The following is a 20,791-nucleotide window of genomic DNA, read 5'->3' on the forward strand; positions in this document are numbered from 1 at the left end:
ATTCGCTGCTTAAGACACTTTGAAAGTTCAAATCATTTCAACCACGATCAAAATAAATCCAGAGAAACTTTGACATGACATTTTTGTTCTTAGAAGAGGGATCCATAATCCAAAGTTTAGCCGTAACATACGTATAATCTAATAAAAAATTGTTCCATCCAAACATCTAATACGAGTTCTTTCAAACAATTCGTCATTTGATTTGATGAAACTTAATAATCATTTGAGTTCAATCACTTTGTTTTAGTCACACTAACTTCATCTCTAAGCCATGAGTTAAGAGATAGATTTTTATTTAAATTAAATATGAAGCAACCCAACTTTCATTCGCCACCCCTATTTGATTAATTTGGGTAATCAAACCTACTTGTATATAGACATGGCAACAAAACCCACCCCCGTCCAGACTCGGCCGCCCCTCCCCAAATTTAACAGGAAAAAGCCGATTTAACTGGGTGCGGGTGTGGGGAAAATTTATGTTTTTAGTACGGGGGCAACGAATGCTTATACCCACCCCGCACCCGCTTTTTAAAATTTACATTATTAAATTTTATAATCTTATTTCCATAAGCACCAACCTATTTTAATTTATTATTACTCTTTAGAAACATGTTTATTATAATTATTTTTCTCTTTTGAAAAAAGTTTATTAGATCTTTAATTATTAATATTGTTTTTTGTTGCTATGAAAAAATATGCATTTTTTAAATATTTTATAAAAAATAGAGTTTTCACGGGTGGGGGCGGGGCCGAGGCCAGGAGACCCGTCACCGTTGAGGATGGGTTGGGTGTTCAATTTTTACCCCCAATACGGTTTGGGGACGAGGGCGCTTAAACCCGCCCCCGACCCACCCCGTAGCCATGTCTACTTGTATACCCAAAATAAGTTTACAGCTTTTTTTTACAAAAATAATAATAAATATTTATAGCTGAAAATTGATGAATTAATTAAGATTATCTACTGTACAAATTTGAAAGTAAATTTAACAATAACCCTTGTATGATTATCCCTTGTAATAATTTCAACTCAACCTTGCCTTTTCTGTTAGCAAGCACTAGTGCAAAAGGAAGACATAACCAAGAAAATTTTACACAGATAAGTAAGCGAATCCGGCTACTACTTTTTCCCTTAGCTATCGTACATATTTTGTGAATAAAAGTTCTATGTTACAAATCAAAATTGTGGTGAAGTTGCATAAGCCATATCTAATTTCTCTCAAATTCTCGTTCTAAATTAGAAAAGGCTAGTTGCCCAAGCTCAACTCTAGGCAAAAATAATTTTTTGAAGGAAGAAAACAAAAGTTGCACAAGCTTGTACATCCCTTCTTCACAACATGTGGCTATCTTTATGAGGTCTGCTTTGTGAATGAATTGTTGCTATAAGGCGTGAAGTGAGAGCTACACACCCCCAACTTGGCCTGCAGCAATGCACCAAGCATGCAGATTATGCAATCACTTTGTGGCACAAATTTCCCTTCAAATCAGTTCTAGATCAAGGTAGTCAGCCAGGCATAAGTGTCCATCCAAACAGCTTACGATAAAGGCAAGTTAGCTCACAAATGATAAAAGAATGCATCATCAAAGTGTGAAGTAAATTTCTAGCCCAAGGGCTGCTGTTTCTCCCAAAGAGGTGAGCCAACAGACGGTTTTTTGTGCAGATAATTTTGAAGTATCGTGTGCCACACGAATAGCCAATCAATACGGAATGACATATGGCAGAGCAAAAACATCAGCAGGTTCTATATGAACAGCTTCTGCCCATACCTGCAGTGTATCCACAACCTCTGAAGACTTCACCACAGGTTTTCTTTCTTGGGAATGATTGCTGCCAAACAGCCACTCTTGGTCATCAAAATCAGACCACTCATTTGCTTTTGGCACGGAATATACCTGACTTATGTACTTGGTATCTGGATGTGGTTTAGGTATTTTAATCACGGGATTAGCTGGCACTGTGGCAGTGGGAATCTTGTTTGGGGAAACCACGGATGTTGGAGCTTCAATGATGCCATTTATCTTGCGATCCTTGTTTTCTACCTTAACATTAGTGGTGGCTGCAGGCCCATCTGAAGCATTTATAAGGGAAATTTGGCAAGGTTCCAATAACCTTCCATTTTCAGTGAAAGGATGAGAGGAAGAGGGTCCTGGCAACATACTGGGCCTACTGTCATGGGCTGTAAGAAAATTCAAAGAATTGTAAAATTGTTAGCTAATCTCAAAACAATGAGCATACAAACTCAAGAAAAATGAACCTGTCATGGGAAAATGAATCTCAAAAATATCAAAATAGTTGTGACATCACTAGAGGCCTGACAAACTCTCACAGAATGTAGTTTTGCTATTAGGTCAACATAATCTTATTTACTAAAGCTTAACCCGTAAAGCTAACCCTAAACCTAATTTTTTCCCCCCATTTTTTCATCCACTTTTCTAAACCATTGGATCTTGCGCATTTAGGCGCCATTCAATTTTAGCCATTGATCATATTATATTTATCTCTTCTATTTTCCGAAACAACTATTTCGTATTTATCTCTTCTATTTTCCGAAACAACTATTTCATATTTATCTCTAATTATAATTTTGGTCATATCCGAAATTTGTTATCAATTCACTTAAATCCGAAATTTGTTTTCCTATAGTTTTGGCCATCCGAATCCTTATTTATTAATTAACCTAACAAATTTCCCTTTCAAAAAAAAAAAAAATTAACCTAACAAATTTCATTCGTATCCTCCTTTTTTTTTTTTGAAACAAATATTTTCTACACTTTTACGATTGCAATTTAACATAACAAATTCCATCTAAAAAAATGCATCGCACAAATTTTATTCTTATCCTCGCCTTTTTTTATGAAGCAAATATTTTGGTTATATATACGAAGCCCTAAACCTGTTTCTCTCGATAAAAATAAACCCTAAACCGTGGTAAATGCTTAATCCGTAAAGCTAACCCTAAACCTAATTTTTCCCCCCATTTTTTCATCCACTTTTCTAAGCCATTGGATCTTGCGCATTTAGGCGCCATTCAATTTTAGCCATTGATCATATTATATTTATCTCTTCTATTTTCCAAAACAACTATTTCGTATTTATCTCTTCTATTTTCCGAAACAACTATTTCATATTTATCTCTAATTATAATCTTATTTACTAAAGCTTAACCCGTAAAGCTAACCCTAAACCTAATTTTTTTCCCCCCATTTTTTCATCCACTTTTCTAAACCATTGGATCTTGCGCATTTAGGCGCCATTCAATTTTAGCCATTGATCATATTATATTTATCTCTTCTATTTTCCGAAACAACTATTTCGTATTTATCTCTTCTATTTTCCGAAACAACTATTTCATATTTATCTCTAATTATAATTTTGGTCATATCCGAAATTTGTTATCAATTCACTTAAATCCGAAATTTGTTTTCCTATAGTTTTGGCCATCCGAATCCTTATTTATTAATTAACCTAACAAATTTCCCTTTCAAAAAAAAAAAAAATTAACCTAACAAATTTCATTCGTATCCTCCTTTTTTTTTTTTGAAACAAATATTTTCTACACTTTTACGATTGCAATTTAACATAACAAATTCCATCTAAAAAAATGCATCGCACAAATTTTATTCTTATCCTCGCCTTTTTTTATGAAGCAAATATTTTGGTTATATATACGAAGCCCTAAACCTGTTTCTCTCGATAAAAATAAACCCTAAACCGTGGTAAATGCTTAATCCGTAAAGCTAACCCTAAACCTAATTTTTCCCCCCATTTTTTCATCCACTTTTCTAAGCCATTGGATCTTGCGCATTTAGGCGCCATTCAATTTTAGCCATTGATCATATTATATTTATCTCTTCTATTTTCCAAAACAACTATTTCGTATTTATCTCTTCTATTTTCCGAAACAACTATTTCATATTTATCTCTAATTATAATTTTGGTCATATCCGAAATTTGTTATCAATTCACTTAAATCCGAAATTTGTTTTCCTATAGTTTTGGCCATCCGAATCCTTATTTATTAATTAACCTAACAAATTTCCCTTTCAAAAAAAAAAATTAACCTAACAAATTTCATTCGTATCCTCCTTTTTTTTTTTTGAAACAAATATTTTCTACACTTTTACGATTGCAATTTAACATAACAAATTCCATCTAAAAAAATGCATCGCACAAATTTTATTCTTATCCTCGCCTTTTTTTTATGAAGCAAATATTTTGGTTATATATACGAAGCCCTAAACCTGTTTCTCTCGATAAAAATAAACCCTAAACCGTGGTAAATGCTTAATCCGTAAAGCTAACCCTAAACCTAATTTTTTTCCCCCCATTTTTTCATCCACTTTACTAAGAACACAAAGGTGTTGTTTGTTACTTCTTTCTTTCATACGGTATAACTATAAATACACATGACCATGGCTGTGAATGTCACCTTCATCCTTGAATTTTCTTATCCATGAAAAAGAAGAAGAAATGGTAGGTGAGAAAGCATGAGTGTGGCCTGATAAATTCTTTCTAAAGAGGACCATAGTTTTTTTTTCTTTTGATAATAAGTGGTTTGTTGTTGTTCATGTTATAAGATGTTGAGCTGCTCACATCGTTGTTTGTGTTTTAGATGAAGATTGTCACGTGCGCCCCTTCCCATTACCTTTTTCTTTTTTGTTTCTTTAATTATAATATACACATGTGGCTTTTTCTTTTAAATTTAATTGAAAAATAATGCATGTGGCGTCCAACTCACTTAAGTGATGAGCCACGTGGGCGTTGATAGAGTCAAGATTAAGGGGACCTTAAAGTTGAAAAAAAAGGGTAAACTTAGGGGGTTAAAAAGTGGTTTTTTTTTAATAGGGGACCAAAATTGCAACTACGATAAAGTTAGGGGCCAAAAGTGCGTTTAAGTCTTTTAAATAAGATTTGGGTAGAAGAAAATCCAAAAGAAATTTGGGATCCATTTCCAATTAATATAATCCTTCTTTTATTTTTCAAAAAAAATATATAAAATCAATTCAATCAAACTCAATTTTGGTCACCGCATAATCAAACACATGCATAGTAGCTTCTAAAATTGTTTAGTTTAAGTCGATTCTCCAACATGGGTATAATCCGTTGTCGCCCTTTATCATATTTATATTCATGATTTCATATTACTATGATATTTAACTATTGTTATTGTCACACTAAATATCGTATAAGAAATTTTCCCTTTTCTTAACCATTAATTAAAATAATATTTAAACGAATTTAAAAAACACGGTAATAAAATATAGTATATATAGACATAATTATATTTTTAATTTTTAATTTATTTACATACTTTATATTTAACTTATTACAATTTATAGTTTCTTTATCTATATCTAATGAAATTTTATGTTTATAAATAAATATGTTTAGTTCCTATAAAATCACGACATTTTTAAGTTTACACTGGAATTTTAAACGGTTACGTGACTATTCATTTGTTTGCTAAAAAATCTGTGTGCTGGTATTCTCCTAATATAATTTTTGGTATACTTTTTTAATTTTATAATTGAAACTATGGTTCCCTTACTAAATTAGTTACTAATCAATCAATGTATGGTAACTGATCTGTTCGGTGAGGAATCGATGGAGGCAACAGTGGTGAAAAGTGTTCTGATACAGTGGCGATGAGTCTTTACGGTGGAATGGAAGGTGCATGCAGGCACGTTAGCTCTACGAGACTAAAGTCAGTAGAGAAACAAATACAATTAATAACTCCGACGATGGATCTGTTGTTGAGCTTAGTGTGGATTGTGCTGCGCCAAACAATTCAAATGTTCAGATGGTAATTATTACATTAATCTTTCATGAGTCCGTAAAGGTTTAATTCGTAACACAATTGATCAAATTGTTTGCCGCCAATGTCTGCAGGATGTACCAGAGGCTGAGGACTCATGCAGCAATACATGTGTGATTGACACACCAACCACCAAAACAGGTGCTAAGAGGTCCTCTAAAAGCATTGACTATGTGGCTGTTGATGATGATGAAGCTGGCCAGACGTCGGCCACAAAACCTACCAGAGTTGTTCGTGTCAAAATTGAGCACAAGGACGACAAAGATGTTTAGCTTGCTCGAATGCTAGAGCCGTTTGCTTTGTTATCGAATTCCTTCAATCTGCATAAATCAGACATTAAATAATCTGTGTTTTTTCCTTTTGTTTTTTACAGTTTGGTTTTTAATTTTCTTCAAGTTGCTGTGTCGGCTATATTTACTTAGCTAAGGAAACTTTTTCCAGTCCACCTAAATAAATTTATTCATTGCCATAAGTATTAATTCAACAATTTATTATCATTGTCTTTTATTAGCGCTTCGACCTCTAAATGTACGAAATTTATTTTTAGATTTACCTCCGGAAGGTGTTAATATTTTTCTGAATGTTAGATAGTCATTCACCAAGTTGGTATGCTTGATGAAGAAAACCCAATACTGATTTGGCTTGAGTAACTAGATCCCACGCATTCACATGTTAAATTAAAAGTACAGATTGATAAAACCAAGTTAGTATGCTTGCCTTTGCTTAGTATGTGTTTAAGCGAAGGAACATTTTATAATGTTTTAAACAAGTATGTAACAGATGATTAAAAAATTTAAAATTTTAAGCATAATTAAATAAATTTTAATTTAATAGGGACTAAACTACGTGCTGAAATTTTTTATAGAAACCAAAATCTATCAAAAAAATTTACGAGGACTAAAAACTAAATTTGATATATTTATAGGGACTAAAAACTTTATTAATTATTCGTTTTATTATGTATCAAATTATTCCTGCCCGTGAGACCTGTGCGTTGCACGGGTCGGCGTTCTAGTAGTACTCTAACAGTAGTAAGAAAAAAAAGTCAAATATGTGTCTAACGCCAACCCAATAGAATTCATTGAACAGCAATTAGAACGTGTAATGACACATGCCACTCACCATGTAGAACTCCATTGGAATCAATTTCCTTCCGTTTCTTGAGATTGTCCCCAATGATAGAATTCCCATGAGCTGTGAGAAAATTTAAATTTAAACAATTGTAAAATTGTTAGCTAACCCACAAAACAATAAGCATACAACAAACTCAAGAAAATGAACATTGTAATGATGGAAAAAAAATCCCAAAAATAGTTGTGACATCACTAGAAACCCGACTAAATATCATAGAATGTAGTTTTGCTATTGGGTCAACAAAATAGGACTCCGACAGAAGTAAGAAAAAAGTCAAATATGTGTTGAACGACAACCTAATCAAAGTCATTGAGCAGCAATAAGAACATGATTCATCACACATGGCACTCACCATGTAAAACTCCATTAGAATTAATTTCCTTCGGTTTCTTGAGATTGTCACCAATGATAGAATTTTCATGGGCTGTAAGAAAATTTAAAGAATTGTAAAATCGTTAGCTAACCACAAAACAATGAGCATACAAACTCAGAGAAAATGAACATTGAAATAATGGAAAAAAAATCCCAACTATGATAATTCCCAACCACAAAATAGTTGTGACATCACAAGAAACAAGACAAAATCTCATAGAATGTAGTTTTGCTGTTAGGTCAATGAAATACGACTCTAACGGCAGTAAGAAAAAAGTAAAATATGTGTCTAACGACAACCCAATGGAATTCATTAAGCAGCAATTAGAACATGATTCGTCACGCATGGCACTCACCATGTAGAACTCCATTAGATTCAATTTCCTTCTGTTTCTTGAGATTGTCCCCAATGATAGAATTCTCATGGGCTGTAAGAAAATTTAAAGAATTGTAAAATTGTTAGCTAACCAAAAAACAATGAGCATGCAAACTCAAGAAAATGAACATTGTAATAAATGAAAAAGTTTCGAACTATGAAAATATCGAAATAGTTGTGACTCACTAGAGGTAGAACCCAACATAATCTCATTGAATGTAATTTTGATATAAGGTCAACAAAACAGTACTCTCGGCAGTAAGAAAAAAGTCATATAAGTGTCTAACGACAACCTAAGGAATTCATTGAGCCGTAATTAAATCGTGATTCATCACACATGGCACTCACCATGTAGAATTCCATTAGGATCAATTTCCTTCCGTTTCTTGAGATTTCCCCCAGTGATAGAATTCTCATGGGCTGTAAGAAAATGTAAAGAATTGTAAAATTATTGGCTAACCACTAAACAATGAGCATGCAAACTCCAGAAAATGAACATTGTGGTAATGGAAAAAATTTCCAACTATGAAAATATCAAAATAGTTGCGACTCAATAGAGGTAGAAACCCAACATAATCTCATTGAATGTAATTTTGCTGTTAGGTCAACAAAATAGTACTCTCGGCAGTAAGAAAAAAGTCAAATAAGTGTAACGACAACCTAAGGAATTTATTGAGCAGCAATTAGAACGTGATTCATCACACATGGCACTCACCATGTAGAACTCCATTAGAATCAATTTCCTTCCGTTTCTTGAGATTCCCCCCAGTGATAGAATTCTCATGGGCTGTAAGAAAATGTAAAGAATTGTAAAATTGGTGGCTAACCAATAAAAAACGAGCAAAGAAAACTCAAGAAAATGAACATTGTAATAATGGAAAAAATTTCCAACCATGAAAATATCAAAATAGTTGCGACTCACTAGAGGTAGAAACCCAACATAATCTCATTGAATGTAATTTTGCTGTTAGGTCAACAAAATAGTACTCTCGGCAGAAAGAAAAAAGTCAAATAAGTGTCTAACGACAACCTAAGGAATTCATTGAGCAGCAATTAGAATGTGATTCATCACACATGGCACTCACCATGTAGAACTCCATTAGAATCAATTTCCTTCCGTTTCTTGAGATTTCCCCCGGTGATAGAATTCTCATGGGCTGTAAGATAATTTAAAGAATTGTAAAATTGTTGGCTAACCACATTAATGAGCATGCAAACTCAAGAAAATGAACATTGTAATACTGGCGAAAAATTCGAAAAATTCGCAACTATGAAAATATCGAGAATTAGTTATGACATCACTAGAAACCAGAGAAAATCTCATAGAATGTAGTTTTTCTATTAGGTCAAATATGTGTCCAACGACAACCTAAATACCTAATGGAATTCATTGAACAGCAATCAGAATATAATTCATTACACATGGCACTCACCATGTAGAACTCCATTCGAATCAATTTCATTCCGTTTCTTGAGATTTTCCCCAATGATAGAATTCTCATGACTGTTCTTGGATACCTGTGTAGAAGAATTTGGGTCTACTGGACCAGCTTTGTTGCTGTCTTTTAATTTATTCTGCTCTCCATTTCTATTTTCAATTTTCTGTTTCGCTTTCTCTTCCTTTTTTTTCTCTTTATCCCTGTCTTTGTCCTTCCCGTGCCCTTTTTTCTCCTTATCTTTTTCTTTCCTTTTATCTCCCCGTTTATCATCTTTCCTTTTATCCCGTCGTTTATCATCTTTTTTTTCCTTAGTCCTGTCTGTTCCTTCAACTCTTCCTTCCAAAGTTTTGTCAAAATTCTTCTCCAAAGGTCTAGGATGACAGTTCCCATCATGATTCTGAACTGCTGCATTTCCAATTGGTCGGGCCTCTGTACAGATTCCTCTCCCATCAATCTTTTTAGCATCAATGCCCTTATCCTGGAACTTCTCCTTACCATTAGGCCAGGTGCCAATCTTTTTACCATCAACAGCATCATTCTGAACTGTTGCATTTCCAATTGGTCGGGCCTCGGCACGGATTCCTCTCCCATCAATCTTTTTAGCATCAACACCCTTATTCTGGAGCTTCTCCTTACCATCAGGCCAGGTGCCGGCGCCACTAATTTTAGCAACCAGCCTAACAGTCTCTTCATCCTTTCTAGAGTCTGCAGTGGTAAATTTTTGAACCAATTGAGTCCCAGCTCCTCCATCATTGTTCCTAATCCTCCTGTCCAACTCCATGAGGAATTTAGAGTCCTTGTTCTCCTCAACCAGATGATTATTCTCTCTGGCCTTCTCTCCATTGTTACTGCCATGCTGTTTGGTAAGTCTATCTTCAAACAAGAAAGCCTTCTTATCATTCTGTTTGATTTCCTTTTGATGTAGGTTACCAGCATTAAGACCCTGAGCTTGTGCTGGAGATCCTCTCCCGTCTGCAGCACTGATTTTACTTTTATCTTTACCATTGTCCTTGTCCTTGTCCTTATCTTTATCTTTCTTTTTTTCTCTGCTTTTTTCTTTTTTGTCCTTTTTATCCTTATGCTTTCCATCCCTTCCTTCCTTTTCCCCATTTTCCTTACTTTCCTTCTTCTCTCTGTCTTTTTTCTCTTTTTTATGTTTTTTTTCTTTGCGCCTTTCCTGGAAGTTCAAGTGAAAAAAAATATCATGAATAGAAATTGAGTAAGGAAACAAACAAAATGACTTCACATCACCACTTCTCCCTTTAAACGAGCATAAAGAGAATAGCATCTATAGAAGAATAACCACAACATGGTCCTTAAAGATCCAGCAAAATTAATAACAAATTTAAGACCTCCAAAATCCCAATCTATCAGCATAACGATGTAGAGTATGCAATCAGATAATGACTTTACTTGCAATAAATAAGTTCCTAATTTAACAAGCAAAATTAGTTCCTAATTTAACACACAAAGTACTCTGCAATCAGATAATGACTTTACTTGCAATAAATAAAATCCATACTGACATAGGAATCCATATCAAGTTCAACAAAAGGATGGCCACCAGTGTAGGTGAAATTTCTTACAACAAGAGTTCTACTATGCAAGTAAATAATATCCACCAACTTGTATATCAAAATTAAAATAATCCTAACAAATAAATTGGCAGAGCATTGGTTCCAAATAGAGCTAATGCACTTATAGTGACTCCTAGTCCCGGACAGCATATCATAAGTATAATATCTTACCCTCAAGGCTTTAACATTTATTCTGAACGGGACAGTACACAGTCAAGCCCATAGGCTATTCTTTTACATCAAAATTATGTTTTGTCCAACTCTCTATGTGTGCTTATCATCCATAAAGAGATGGTACGCCTAAAACAGATTTCATAATGTCCAACAGCATCTATGTTTGAATTTTCTAGACATCCTCGATTCAACATAATATATCCACCGTATTTTCAATTCATCATAACATTATCCACCATACAAAATAGGTGAACTATTTATTTTCCCATCCAAAGGGCTCATAATTTGATGACTACTAATTAATTCTACATCTAATCATAAACTATGTTTTGACCTTCCCTTAGCCCACACCAAGCATGTCAGCCCCATAAAATCAGAAGAAGAAAAAAGCCAATTGACTTATAAATATATGATAGATCAGAGCATTCCAACCATATACCAACTCAAATGAGTGAAATATAGGAACAGATAGATATTCCAATTGAGTGACCGGGTGGTTTGGAGGGTCAAACATAGGCGGTGTCAATGTGGGTTTGAATACCTGACTAACATTAACAACATTTGCCATTAAAAAAAGAACTAGTATCCCAAAAATGGAGAAAACCTGAAGAGACCAAACCTATAAATGGGTGCAAACTATACAGACCAAGATCTTATTTAAATCTGAGAGGAAAGTGAAAAAAACAAGAAAAAGACTTTTAATCACTGTCTCTTCACCGGCAAAGGTAGAACTCCCCTCCACAAGCTCAGCACTAGGAAACTCATCAGTCCAAAATCAAAAATTCGGAGATAAACAACATCTAACATCAATCAAAAATAGATGAGTGTGCACGCAGGCACTGTAGTCAGTCAAAACTCCATCAACCAAGGCTTCACAATCACAATTGATCAAGATAGGTCAAAAAGCCAATCATTGTTGATTGCATTTGCACCCAAACCCCAATCAAACAATATCTTTTTGTTTTTTTGTGTGTGGAATATCAAAGTGACCATTTCAAACGCTACATGTCATTGGTTTACAGAGATCTTTAACTAAGTTGGATTTATCTACCAGTTCTCTTTTTGTTTTTCTGTGTGTGTGGAATATCAAAGTGACCATTTCAAATGCTACATGTCATTGGTTTACATAGATCTTTAACTAAGTTGGATTTATCTACCATTCAAAAGAAACAAATGAAAAAATTAAATCATACCATGAAATGATGGCAGACATTTTTACAAACTATTTTTAAGGTCAGGACAGCCTGGTATTTCAAATCTTACAAAATGGTGGCATCCAATCAAAGGTAAGAAGTCTTAGGAGTAACTTGAAAAATTAACCTTATTCATGCACATTTAACGTTAAGCTCGCAAAAAATCCAGTTTTGCATTCCAGATAATGATAGGTCACAAACAATTTGCACAGTATAATACAGGAAAATTGTATTAACCTTTCTTAGTAAATCCACATCATCTGTTCTAGATTTCTTTTCATATCCTGGTGGTGGAAATGGAAAGCAACGCGACATTGCACAAAATCCAGATATGCCTAGTGTATCCTCTCTGCAAAACTGAGAATGCTTCAATCACTTTCCAGCAGTACTGTTCCAGAAAGAGATCGAACCAGCAACTATTCTCTTGACCATGCACCATGTCACTGCATTCATTTCAAGCTTTAATATTCCTCCATAAGCTTCTTACTCACTACAAACACAAATTACGGAAACCACTACGGTTTACTCCTTCACCAAATATGCAAATAGCCGAAACTAATATTACTGAAATTTGATTCAAAATCAACGTTGAGTACGACAAGAACAACCACTCAATCAAACTAACTAGTAACTAGTAGTAAAATTCTAAATGATTCAACACAACCCCGTTAACTAATTGCTTAGGAATAAGATCTTTACAATAATGTAATAATCTTATATCCTCTATATTTTCTTTGGGGGCAACAAACAATTATCAGATTATCCTTTCAGTGATGGCCCTAAACATGAATTATGTCCCAACAAAGACGAAAAAAAGGCCAAAATACGAAAAATTCAGCCTTTACACTGTGTCTAAAATTGGTGATCACTGAATAAACAAGAATTAATATAAACAATCCTCTTCCATGCTCATAAAAGCAGCAATGTTAAAGACCATGATCTTAAGAATAAACAATCTCCAAGTACAAATGGTCTCCAAATCCACAATTCGAACCTCTAAAGAGATCGGAGCATGTGCCCATTTCACGCAAGAACCCCTCCTCCTTTGCTTTTGATCAAAACCCTAATCAGTCCAAAAATTTCCAATTCAGCAACTATTAAGTAACGATCCAATGAAACCCTAGAAAATTCAGCAACGCAAATAAGCTGAGTATCGCTAACACCCACAAAAATTTCAAAATAAAAAACCTAATTTTAACCCTAATTATAAAAAAAAAAACACTAAAATTGATTGGAAAAAGGGAATAAAAACGAAATTTGGATACCTAAGCAATAATAGGTATCGATGAAAAGGGGAAAAGGAAACTCTGATTCGAGATTGGGATTGATTTTTCCACTGCAAAGTGGGCAATGAAGAAGAGGAAGAAGAACAAGAAGAACAAGATCTCTTTTTGATTGAGAAGAAAGGAAAAAAGAGTAAAAATGAAAATAAAAAAGGGAATTGAGAATTATAATAGAAAGAAATAAACGTGTTTATTGTTTTTAATTAGGATTAAGATTATGGGTATGAAAGAATAATAAGAGGGTTTTTGTTTTTGTGGTAGTTTCTAGATTTTTGGTTTTCGTTTTTCTTCTTTCTGCTTCTTGCGTTCTCCTCTCTCTCTCTCTCTCTCAATTATATGTATCAATTGCTTCTTCTCGTATCATATGTTTTTCGTTATTTATGTGTTAGTTTTTCTCTCTCTTCCAAATTGCGTTCTTTTCTCTCTGTTTTCGGGTGTTATACGCAAAAAAATACGGATAGAGATACCACGTATTTATATATTGTAAAAACGGCACTTTCACTTGGCACACAGACTTGTAAAAACTGTATTGGCATTGGCACTTCTTTCTTTCCGTTAGAGATTCAATAGAGTCAACATAATCGAATTCATGTTTTTTAGATTATCATAATCATAACCTGCCTGCCTCCACACATGGGTGGATGGATCATTTCAAACCCACCAGGTAGCTCAATGTAGGAGCTAAACCAATACACCCTCCGGTCACTATTATAAGCAAAACTTTGTATTTTAGATTCATTCATTAAATGATGTATGTGGTCCATAATAAAGACCACATACATCATTTAATGAATGAATCTAAAATACAAAGTTTTGCTTATAATAGAGACCGGAGGGTGTACTTAATTGTAATAACTAGTAGTTTCAATAAAGTTAGCAAGATGAGTCGTATTATGTACCCTCTCTTGAATAATACATATGTGGGTCTCCTACGTTGAAAATGAATCTCATTTAAAGTGAAGAGACCAATATTCATTTCATCTAATAAAATAGTGACCGCTAGAATTTAGAAAAAACGTGTTTTTAGTATTTCTCAGGTTACCAATGTTAAATCAAAAACTAAAATAAAAAATGTGTTTATGTGTTTATGACTTAACTCCTGGATTGGACTTACTAGAGGAATATACATCAAGGCCATCTTCATCAGTCATGTCAAACATATCACTCGAGCAGTCAGACATCATGCGATCTAAATCGCGAAACAATCCACTGACCATGTCGAGGTTTATGAAAATTAATCGACAATCGTGACCTGATTTCTTCAACGGTTTCAATAGGATCATGTTAATTGTCGTGAAAACGGCGAGGTAAGTTAGAAGTCTCACATTTGACGAAAAAACGAATCATGAACAGTATATAAGTGAGGAGCAATGCTAATAACAACCGCTTGTACAGTCGCTTTTTAGCACACGCCCATTCACAGGGCCACGTATTCACATTTTTTTCATCTATTACTTGATAACCGGCTAAACCAGTTAGTGTAATTTTTTTTATGACATGGTTTTTGAAAGAAAAAGAAAAAAACAACGACTACGGATGGTCTTTAGACTCCATAGATGACTGCATATCCTTGTACTATTTAGCTCCACCTTTCAAGATTTAACATCTTAAACCTTCTGATCCATAACTCATTCAAAATAAAAACCCATAACTGCATATATCGCTTCAGTAGAGTCACAAACCAAAATCCATAACTCATTCAAAATCCACAACCCACTAAGATCATCACTATCCAAATCAAACCCATGAAATAAGTTTTCTTTGAAACACCCATCTTCAAACCTACCAAGTTCTGGTTTTGATGGTAGAAACAAAGACCCAAATGGTTTATAATTTAAAACCTATCTAAGTGAAATTCCAAACAATGGTTTCCATTGAGTAAATAACAGAGGATGTTTTTCAGCAGATCCTTGACTCTTGAGCAAAGATTTTCAATTTACGATTATTTGGTCACCCATTGCTAAATTGAACATGTGTAGGTTATGATGAAGTTTTAATTAGAAAGAATGGTGGATAGTGGCGGTGGTTGGATGGAGAAGGCACTTCTCACTGTTACAGGCTTACGGCGTCGTAAAGGATGAAAAGTTGAAGTGGTTAAAAAAAATAAAATTAAAAAATAAGCAAAACCTGATTAACAGGTAGCCAAATAAACTAGTCAAAATTTAGATGACGTGCACCAATTAAAAAGCGTGTGACTAAAAGAGAGTGGCTGAGCATCTGTCGCTAGCATTGCTCATAAGTGAGATGACTCGTAAACTCAATGTCTTAAAGTTTTGTTTGAATATGCGGTGTCTAATCTCACTTGTGTGGTTACTCTTAATCCAATGTGTTGATCCAATGAAATGAGGCTCCCCCTTATGGCCTAGCAATTGTATCATAGTCGGTGATTTTGACGAAGTGTTCGACCAGCTCACTGCGCCAAAAGTCTTCCTTGCAATAATGGTAAGGTGGCATGTTCCATTCAGTGTGACCAACGACGATACATATGTATGTGCATGAATAAACTTTCACATAAGGGGGGGCATAATGAATGAAATTACTCACACTTAAGGAGGAGATTGTTGTGACAAGCATAAGGTGAGTTAAAAGTCCCACATATGATAAAAAAAAAAAATAGTGTTCAACAATATACAGGTGAGAGGGCTCGTCGACTCAATGTCTTAAGGTTTTATGTAAATATGTGGTATCCAATTCACTTGTGTGGTTGTTTTTGGTTCATTGTGATAATCCCTCATGACCAACATTAATTAACCACACTTCCAACTTATAAGAGGATCTCCATCATAAATGAAAGACATACACGCTTTTCCGATAAACCTTTCCCTTTACTGAATTTGATTTGCTGAATTATGTATATATTGTTACAGGCCATTGTTGTGGTGGTGGAAAATCATAGTGATTCTAGATATGAGGTAAAATTGTCGGCATTCATGTGAGCATATTGTTGGTCTCCCATATCATTATATGCCTCCAATTGTCTTAATTTTTCATTGAAATGCGTTTTAAGATCTTCAATTGCATCCACTACACCTATTTTATATCAGTTTAAGTTTAAAATAATTAAATTTAGTACTCACGAATGATGCATTGATGCCTGGAAAACAATTATCTATTTTCAAATACATACAGCGTGCATGTATACACGGTCGCAACAAGTAATAAAGAATACGAAGAATGTGAATCCCACGGTGATTGGAGTGAATAAGTTCTAAGTATTTTCAAACAATGCCTTTAGTTATTTAAGATCCAAAATGACAAAATAACAAAAATAAGATTTTAAGATACTAAAACAAAACTCGAAAGTAAATAAAGCATGTAGAAAGAATTTAGAGATTCAAGTGGAAAAGTGTGGTTAATGAATTAACTTGGCAAAGACAGAAGTTTGCAAGATTTAGAAAGCTACACCTTTGAGTCGTGGAAGTTATAGCTTCGTACAATATCCAGAGGAAAAACAGAGAGTTGGAGCTTCACACAACTTTGTGGCAACCTAGTGGCCTTAGGGGTCTTTCGACACAACCATCGTGTTAAACATGTTATTAAGTTGTCCCATTTTTTTTCCTAAGAGGCAATTTTTGTTTTCTTAAAGACAAAAATGATTATTCCTTCTTACAATTTTAATTGTTTGCATCTATCTTTTTCAAAAGAGTAATGATATTTTGACATCCATTTGATGACAACTTTGTTGACAACATTGTTTTTCTCACTTCTTATTGGTCAAAAACAATGGAGAGAGAAAAAGGAAGAGAGAGGATAACAACATCATGTGAGTATGAGAGAGAAAATTGTCAAAAAATTGTCAAAAAATGGTTGTCAAAATATCATTTCTCTTTTCAAAAATATACAACAACGATCCAACTCTCAAGTATCTCAACTCAATCAGGCAAAGATACACGCAATTTATCCTCGTAATCATTTTATATTTTATTTGGATGTGGTTCATCTTTTTTTAAAATGACTAAAATATAATCGAGAAAATTAAGGATTGTTACAATGTACCAACAATATCCACGTTTGGTTTGTTTTTTAATTGTTGGTATCACTCGCTTTGCACTATAAAATGAATTGCTTACTGAAGTCGAATCATTTTTTATTTTTTTTTTATAGAAATAAGAAGAAAAAAAATGAAGGTGCGACTTCAACGATCCATGAGGATTATCAATGATAATCCAAGAGAAACCGTTAGCAAAACTGACAAGAAAGCTCACACAAGTGTTGTCTTATTTGCAAATGTGTGTATGAGACATTCCAATCATTACACCAAATGTAGACATACACTCCATAAGAAGTGTCGTCTCTTCATTCGTAAGAAGTGTCCCATGACACTATTTCTTTTAAAAAAGCACAAACTTTCTAAGGTTTATGCTAATTCCCAAAGAAACAATAAAATCATGCATATTTGTAGCATGAGATTTAACAAAGAGGTAAGTGTAAGCAGATTTGATTGAAAAATCATCATTATTAGTCTGCGAGCAACTAGAAACATTGTTAACACCAGTGAACGTTGGAAGGCTTATTGTTGGAAATCAAAGCACAAACATTTGATGGAAGAGGGCCTCAAGCTTGCGCCAATTTCAATTGCCGACACTGACATAAATGATCATGCACCCACAAAAGTGGTGCAATGGTGGTACTCTACCAGACGGAGGATTTGTTCCTTGCAAGAGGACTTAACCGAATCCATTTTTCCAATACATTCAGAAATTTGCTTTTCATAGCAAATTGTGAAGTGAGAAAAGCAACTTATTATCTAGATATAAGTGGGCAATATAAATAAGGCCCATCATTTCCTAAAAATAAGAAGCAAGGCCCATCAAGCGTAAAGTGTTGAAATAATCAACGAATAGACACCGTACATCATCATCAGTGGCACATACACGCTTCCGCAGAAGATTTGGCCTCCGAATACCATTTCCCCTATAAACTAGTCGAGATACCCGTGCTACAGCACGCGTAGCGCGGCTTTGCCGCGCTGTATGGCCGCTGCTCCGCCGCGTGTCAAGTTTCGGCTGCGCTTGGCATAGTGATTTTTTTTTTGTCCATATTGAAAATATGTAAAGTATTTAAAGCATAATAATGTATATATTGATCGGTAGTAATGAAAAATTGTAAAATAATTAAATTTTAATATGAACAAATATATATTAAATTTTAATATTGATGATATAAAAAAAAGCTAATAAATAAAAATAATCATAGTTTTTATTTACTAATATGTTTTAGTGTGAAAATAAGCATCCCGTGAGATATCATAATTAATGTATTATATAATATTGTTATCGTAAAATATATTTCATAAATAAGCATATGCTAACATATTCCCGTAAAAAAGTACAGTGAGATATATTTTTGTTAATATATAGTCCATACACTCATATATATTTTATCAATATATATAGTACTCATTAGATTTCATAAATAAGAATATACTAATATATTCCCGTAAAACAAACATATACTCGTATATATTTTTATTAATATATAGTCCATACACCAGCATATACTTTATTAATATATTAATAAAACTTAGGCAGTTCTTTCAAAAAAAAAAACTTAGCCAGTCGCGGTGTTTAAATAGAGATATTAAAAAAATACTAATTTTTTTTAAAGATTAAAAATACTAATTAAAACTGATCACTCGTTATAGTTACTAAAATGGGTCCCGTGTTACAATTGTACACTCCAATAGTTTTTTTATTGATACATTTAAAAAAAACGGAAAAAATTGAAGTATGATTAATCATAGTATATTATAATTTTTTTTTATTTGTTTTAGTATTGACGATATTAAAAAAAATGAAAATACATTTCACAAATAAACATATACTAACAGATTCCAGTATAAAAACATATAGTGAGATATATTTCAATTAATACAGAGTCCATACACTCATGTATATTTATCAATATATAGTTCCCATTAGATTTCAGAAATAAGAATATACTAACATATTCCCATAAAAAAAACATATAGTGAGATATATTTTTGTTAATATATACTCATTTGTATTAAATAAATATATACTAACATATTCCCGTAAAAAAAAACATATAGTGAGATATATTTTTGTTAATATATACTCATTTGTATTTTATCAATATATAGTTCCCATTAAATTTCAGAAATAAGAATATATTAATATATTCCTATAAAACAAACATATACTCATATATTAATATATGGTCCATACACCCACATATATTTTATTAATATATTAATAAAACTTAGGCAATCGCGGTGTTTGATTAGAGATATTAAAAAAATACTAATTAAAACTGATCACTCGTTGTAGTTATTAAAATGGGTCTCGTGTTACAATTGTACACTCCAACGGGTTTTTTAGTGATACATTTAAAAGAAAACAACAGAAAAATTTGAATTATGATTAATCAAAGTATATTATAATATTGATCTTGTTTTAGTATTGACGATATGAAAAAAGCTAATAAATAAAAATAATCATAGATTTTATTTACTAATATGTTTGAGTGTGAAAAATATTAATATGCGTCCCGTGAAAAAACATAATTAACGTATTATATAATAGTATTATCGTAAAATACAAAATCATATTCTGCTATAACAACAACACTTGTTAGTTTCCTCTAAAAAAAAATACAGTGAGATATATTTTTGTTAATATATAGTCCATACACTCATATATATTTTATCAATATATATAGTCCTCATTAGATTTCATAAATAAGAATATACTAATATATTCCCGTAAAACAAACAAATACTCATATATATTTTATTAATATATAGTCCATACACCAACATATTCTTTATTAATATATTAATTAAACTTAGGCAGTTCTTTCAAAAAAAAAAAAAACTTAGGCAGCCGCGGTGTTTAAATAGAGATATTAAAAAAATACTAATTTTTTTTAAAGATTAAAAATACTAATTAAAACTGATCACTCGTTATAGTTACTAAAATGGGTCCCGTGTTACAATTGTACACTGCAATGATTTTTTTAGTGATACATTTTCAAAAAAAAGGGAAAAAATTGAAGTATGATTAATCATAGTATATTATAATATTGATCTTGTTTTAGTATTGACGATATAAATAAAAATAATCATAGATTTTATTTACTAATATGTTTGATATTAATATGCGTCCCATAAAAAACATAATTAACGTATTATATAACAGTATTATCGTAAAATACAAACTCATATTCTGCTATAACAACAACACTTGTTAGTTCTTGTCAAAAAAAAAAAACAACACTTGTTAGTTTCCTCTAAAAAACAACTTGTCAGTAAAACCGAATTGAAAATTAGTTGAGAAAATGGAGTTGAAAATGAAGAGAGAAAATGAAAAATGAAGAAAGTTGGTAAGAAAAAGATAAGAGAGGAGAGTGAGATTGAAAGAGAAAGGTTTATTATTAAAAAATAAAGGTGAGAGAAAAGTTTATTATTA

The 20,791-nt window shown here is 32.8% G+C and overlaps 1 protein-coding gene and 1 long non-coding RNA gene across 32 annotated transcripts; one reads left to right on the plus strand and one right to left on the minus strand.

Moving 5' to 3' along the window:
• Positions 1–1,101: 1,101 nt before the first annotated feature.
• LOC146940782 (uncharacterized) lies at positions 1,102–13,712 on the minus strand. Of its 31 annotated transcripts, none has more exons than XM_085754521.1 (11): positions 13,344–13,712; positions 13,073–13,141; positions 12,316–12,521; positions 9,129–10,311; positions 8,781–8,852; positions 8,411–8,482; positions 8,044–8,115; positions 7,676–7,747; positions 7,300–7,371; positions 6,936–7,007; positions 1,102–2,174 (listed from the first exon to the last, which is right to left on the minus strand). In XM_085754521.1, exons 3-11 carry the CDS (start codon positions 12,391–12,393, stop codon positions 1,696–1,698), a joined length of 2,172 nt encoding a protein of 723 aa, XP_085610647.1. In that variant the 5' UTR covers positions 12,394–12,521; positions 13,073–13,141; positions 13,344–13,712; the 3' UTR covers positions 1,102–1,695. The 31 variants fall into 31 exon arrangements, with proteins under 31 accessions (XP_085610647.1, XP_085610643.1, XP_085610645.1 ...); XM_085754517.1 differs by having other exon boundaries at positions 12,316–12,568; XM_085754519.1 differs by having other exon boundaries at positions 13,073–13,198.
• Positions 4,939–6,323, plus strand: LOC146940783 (uncharacterized). The gene is made up of 2 exons (XR_015032152.1): positions 4,939–5,801; positions 5,888–6,323. It is a non-coding gene; the product is annotated as an uncharacterized LOC146940783 (long non-coding RNA).
• Positions 13,713–20,791: the final 7,079 nt, after the last annotated feature.

This window comes from Medicago sativa, chromosome 3 (assembly GCF_051527215.1).
Source record: "Medicago sativa cultivar Bolivia chromosome 3, Bolivia_mono, whole genome shotgun sequence".
Lineage (NCBI taxonomy): Eukaryota > Viridiplantae > Streptophyta > Magnoliopsida > Fabales > Fabaceae > Medicago > Medicago sativa.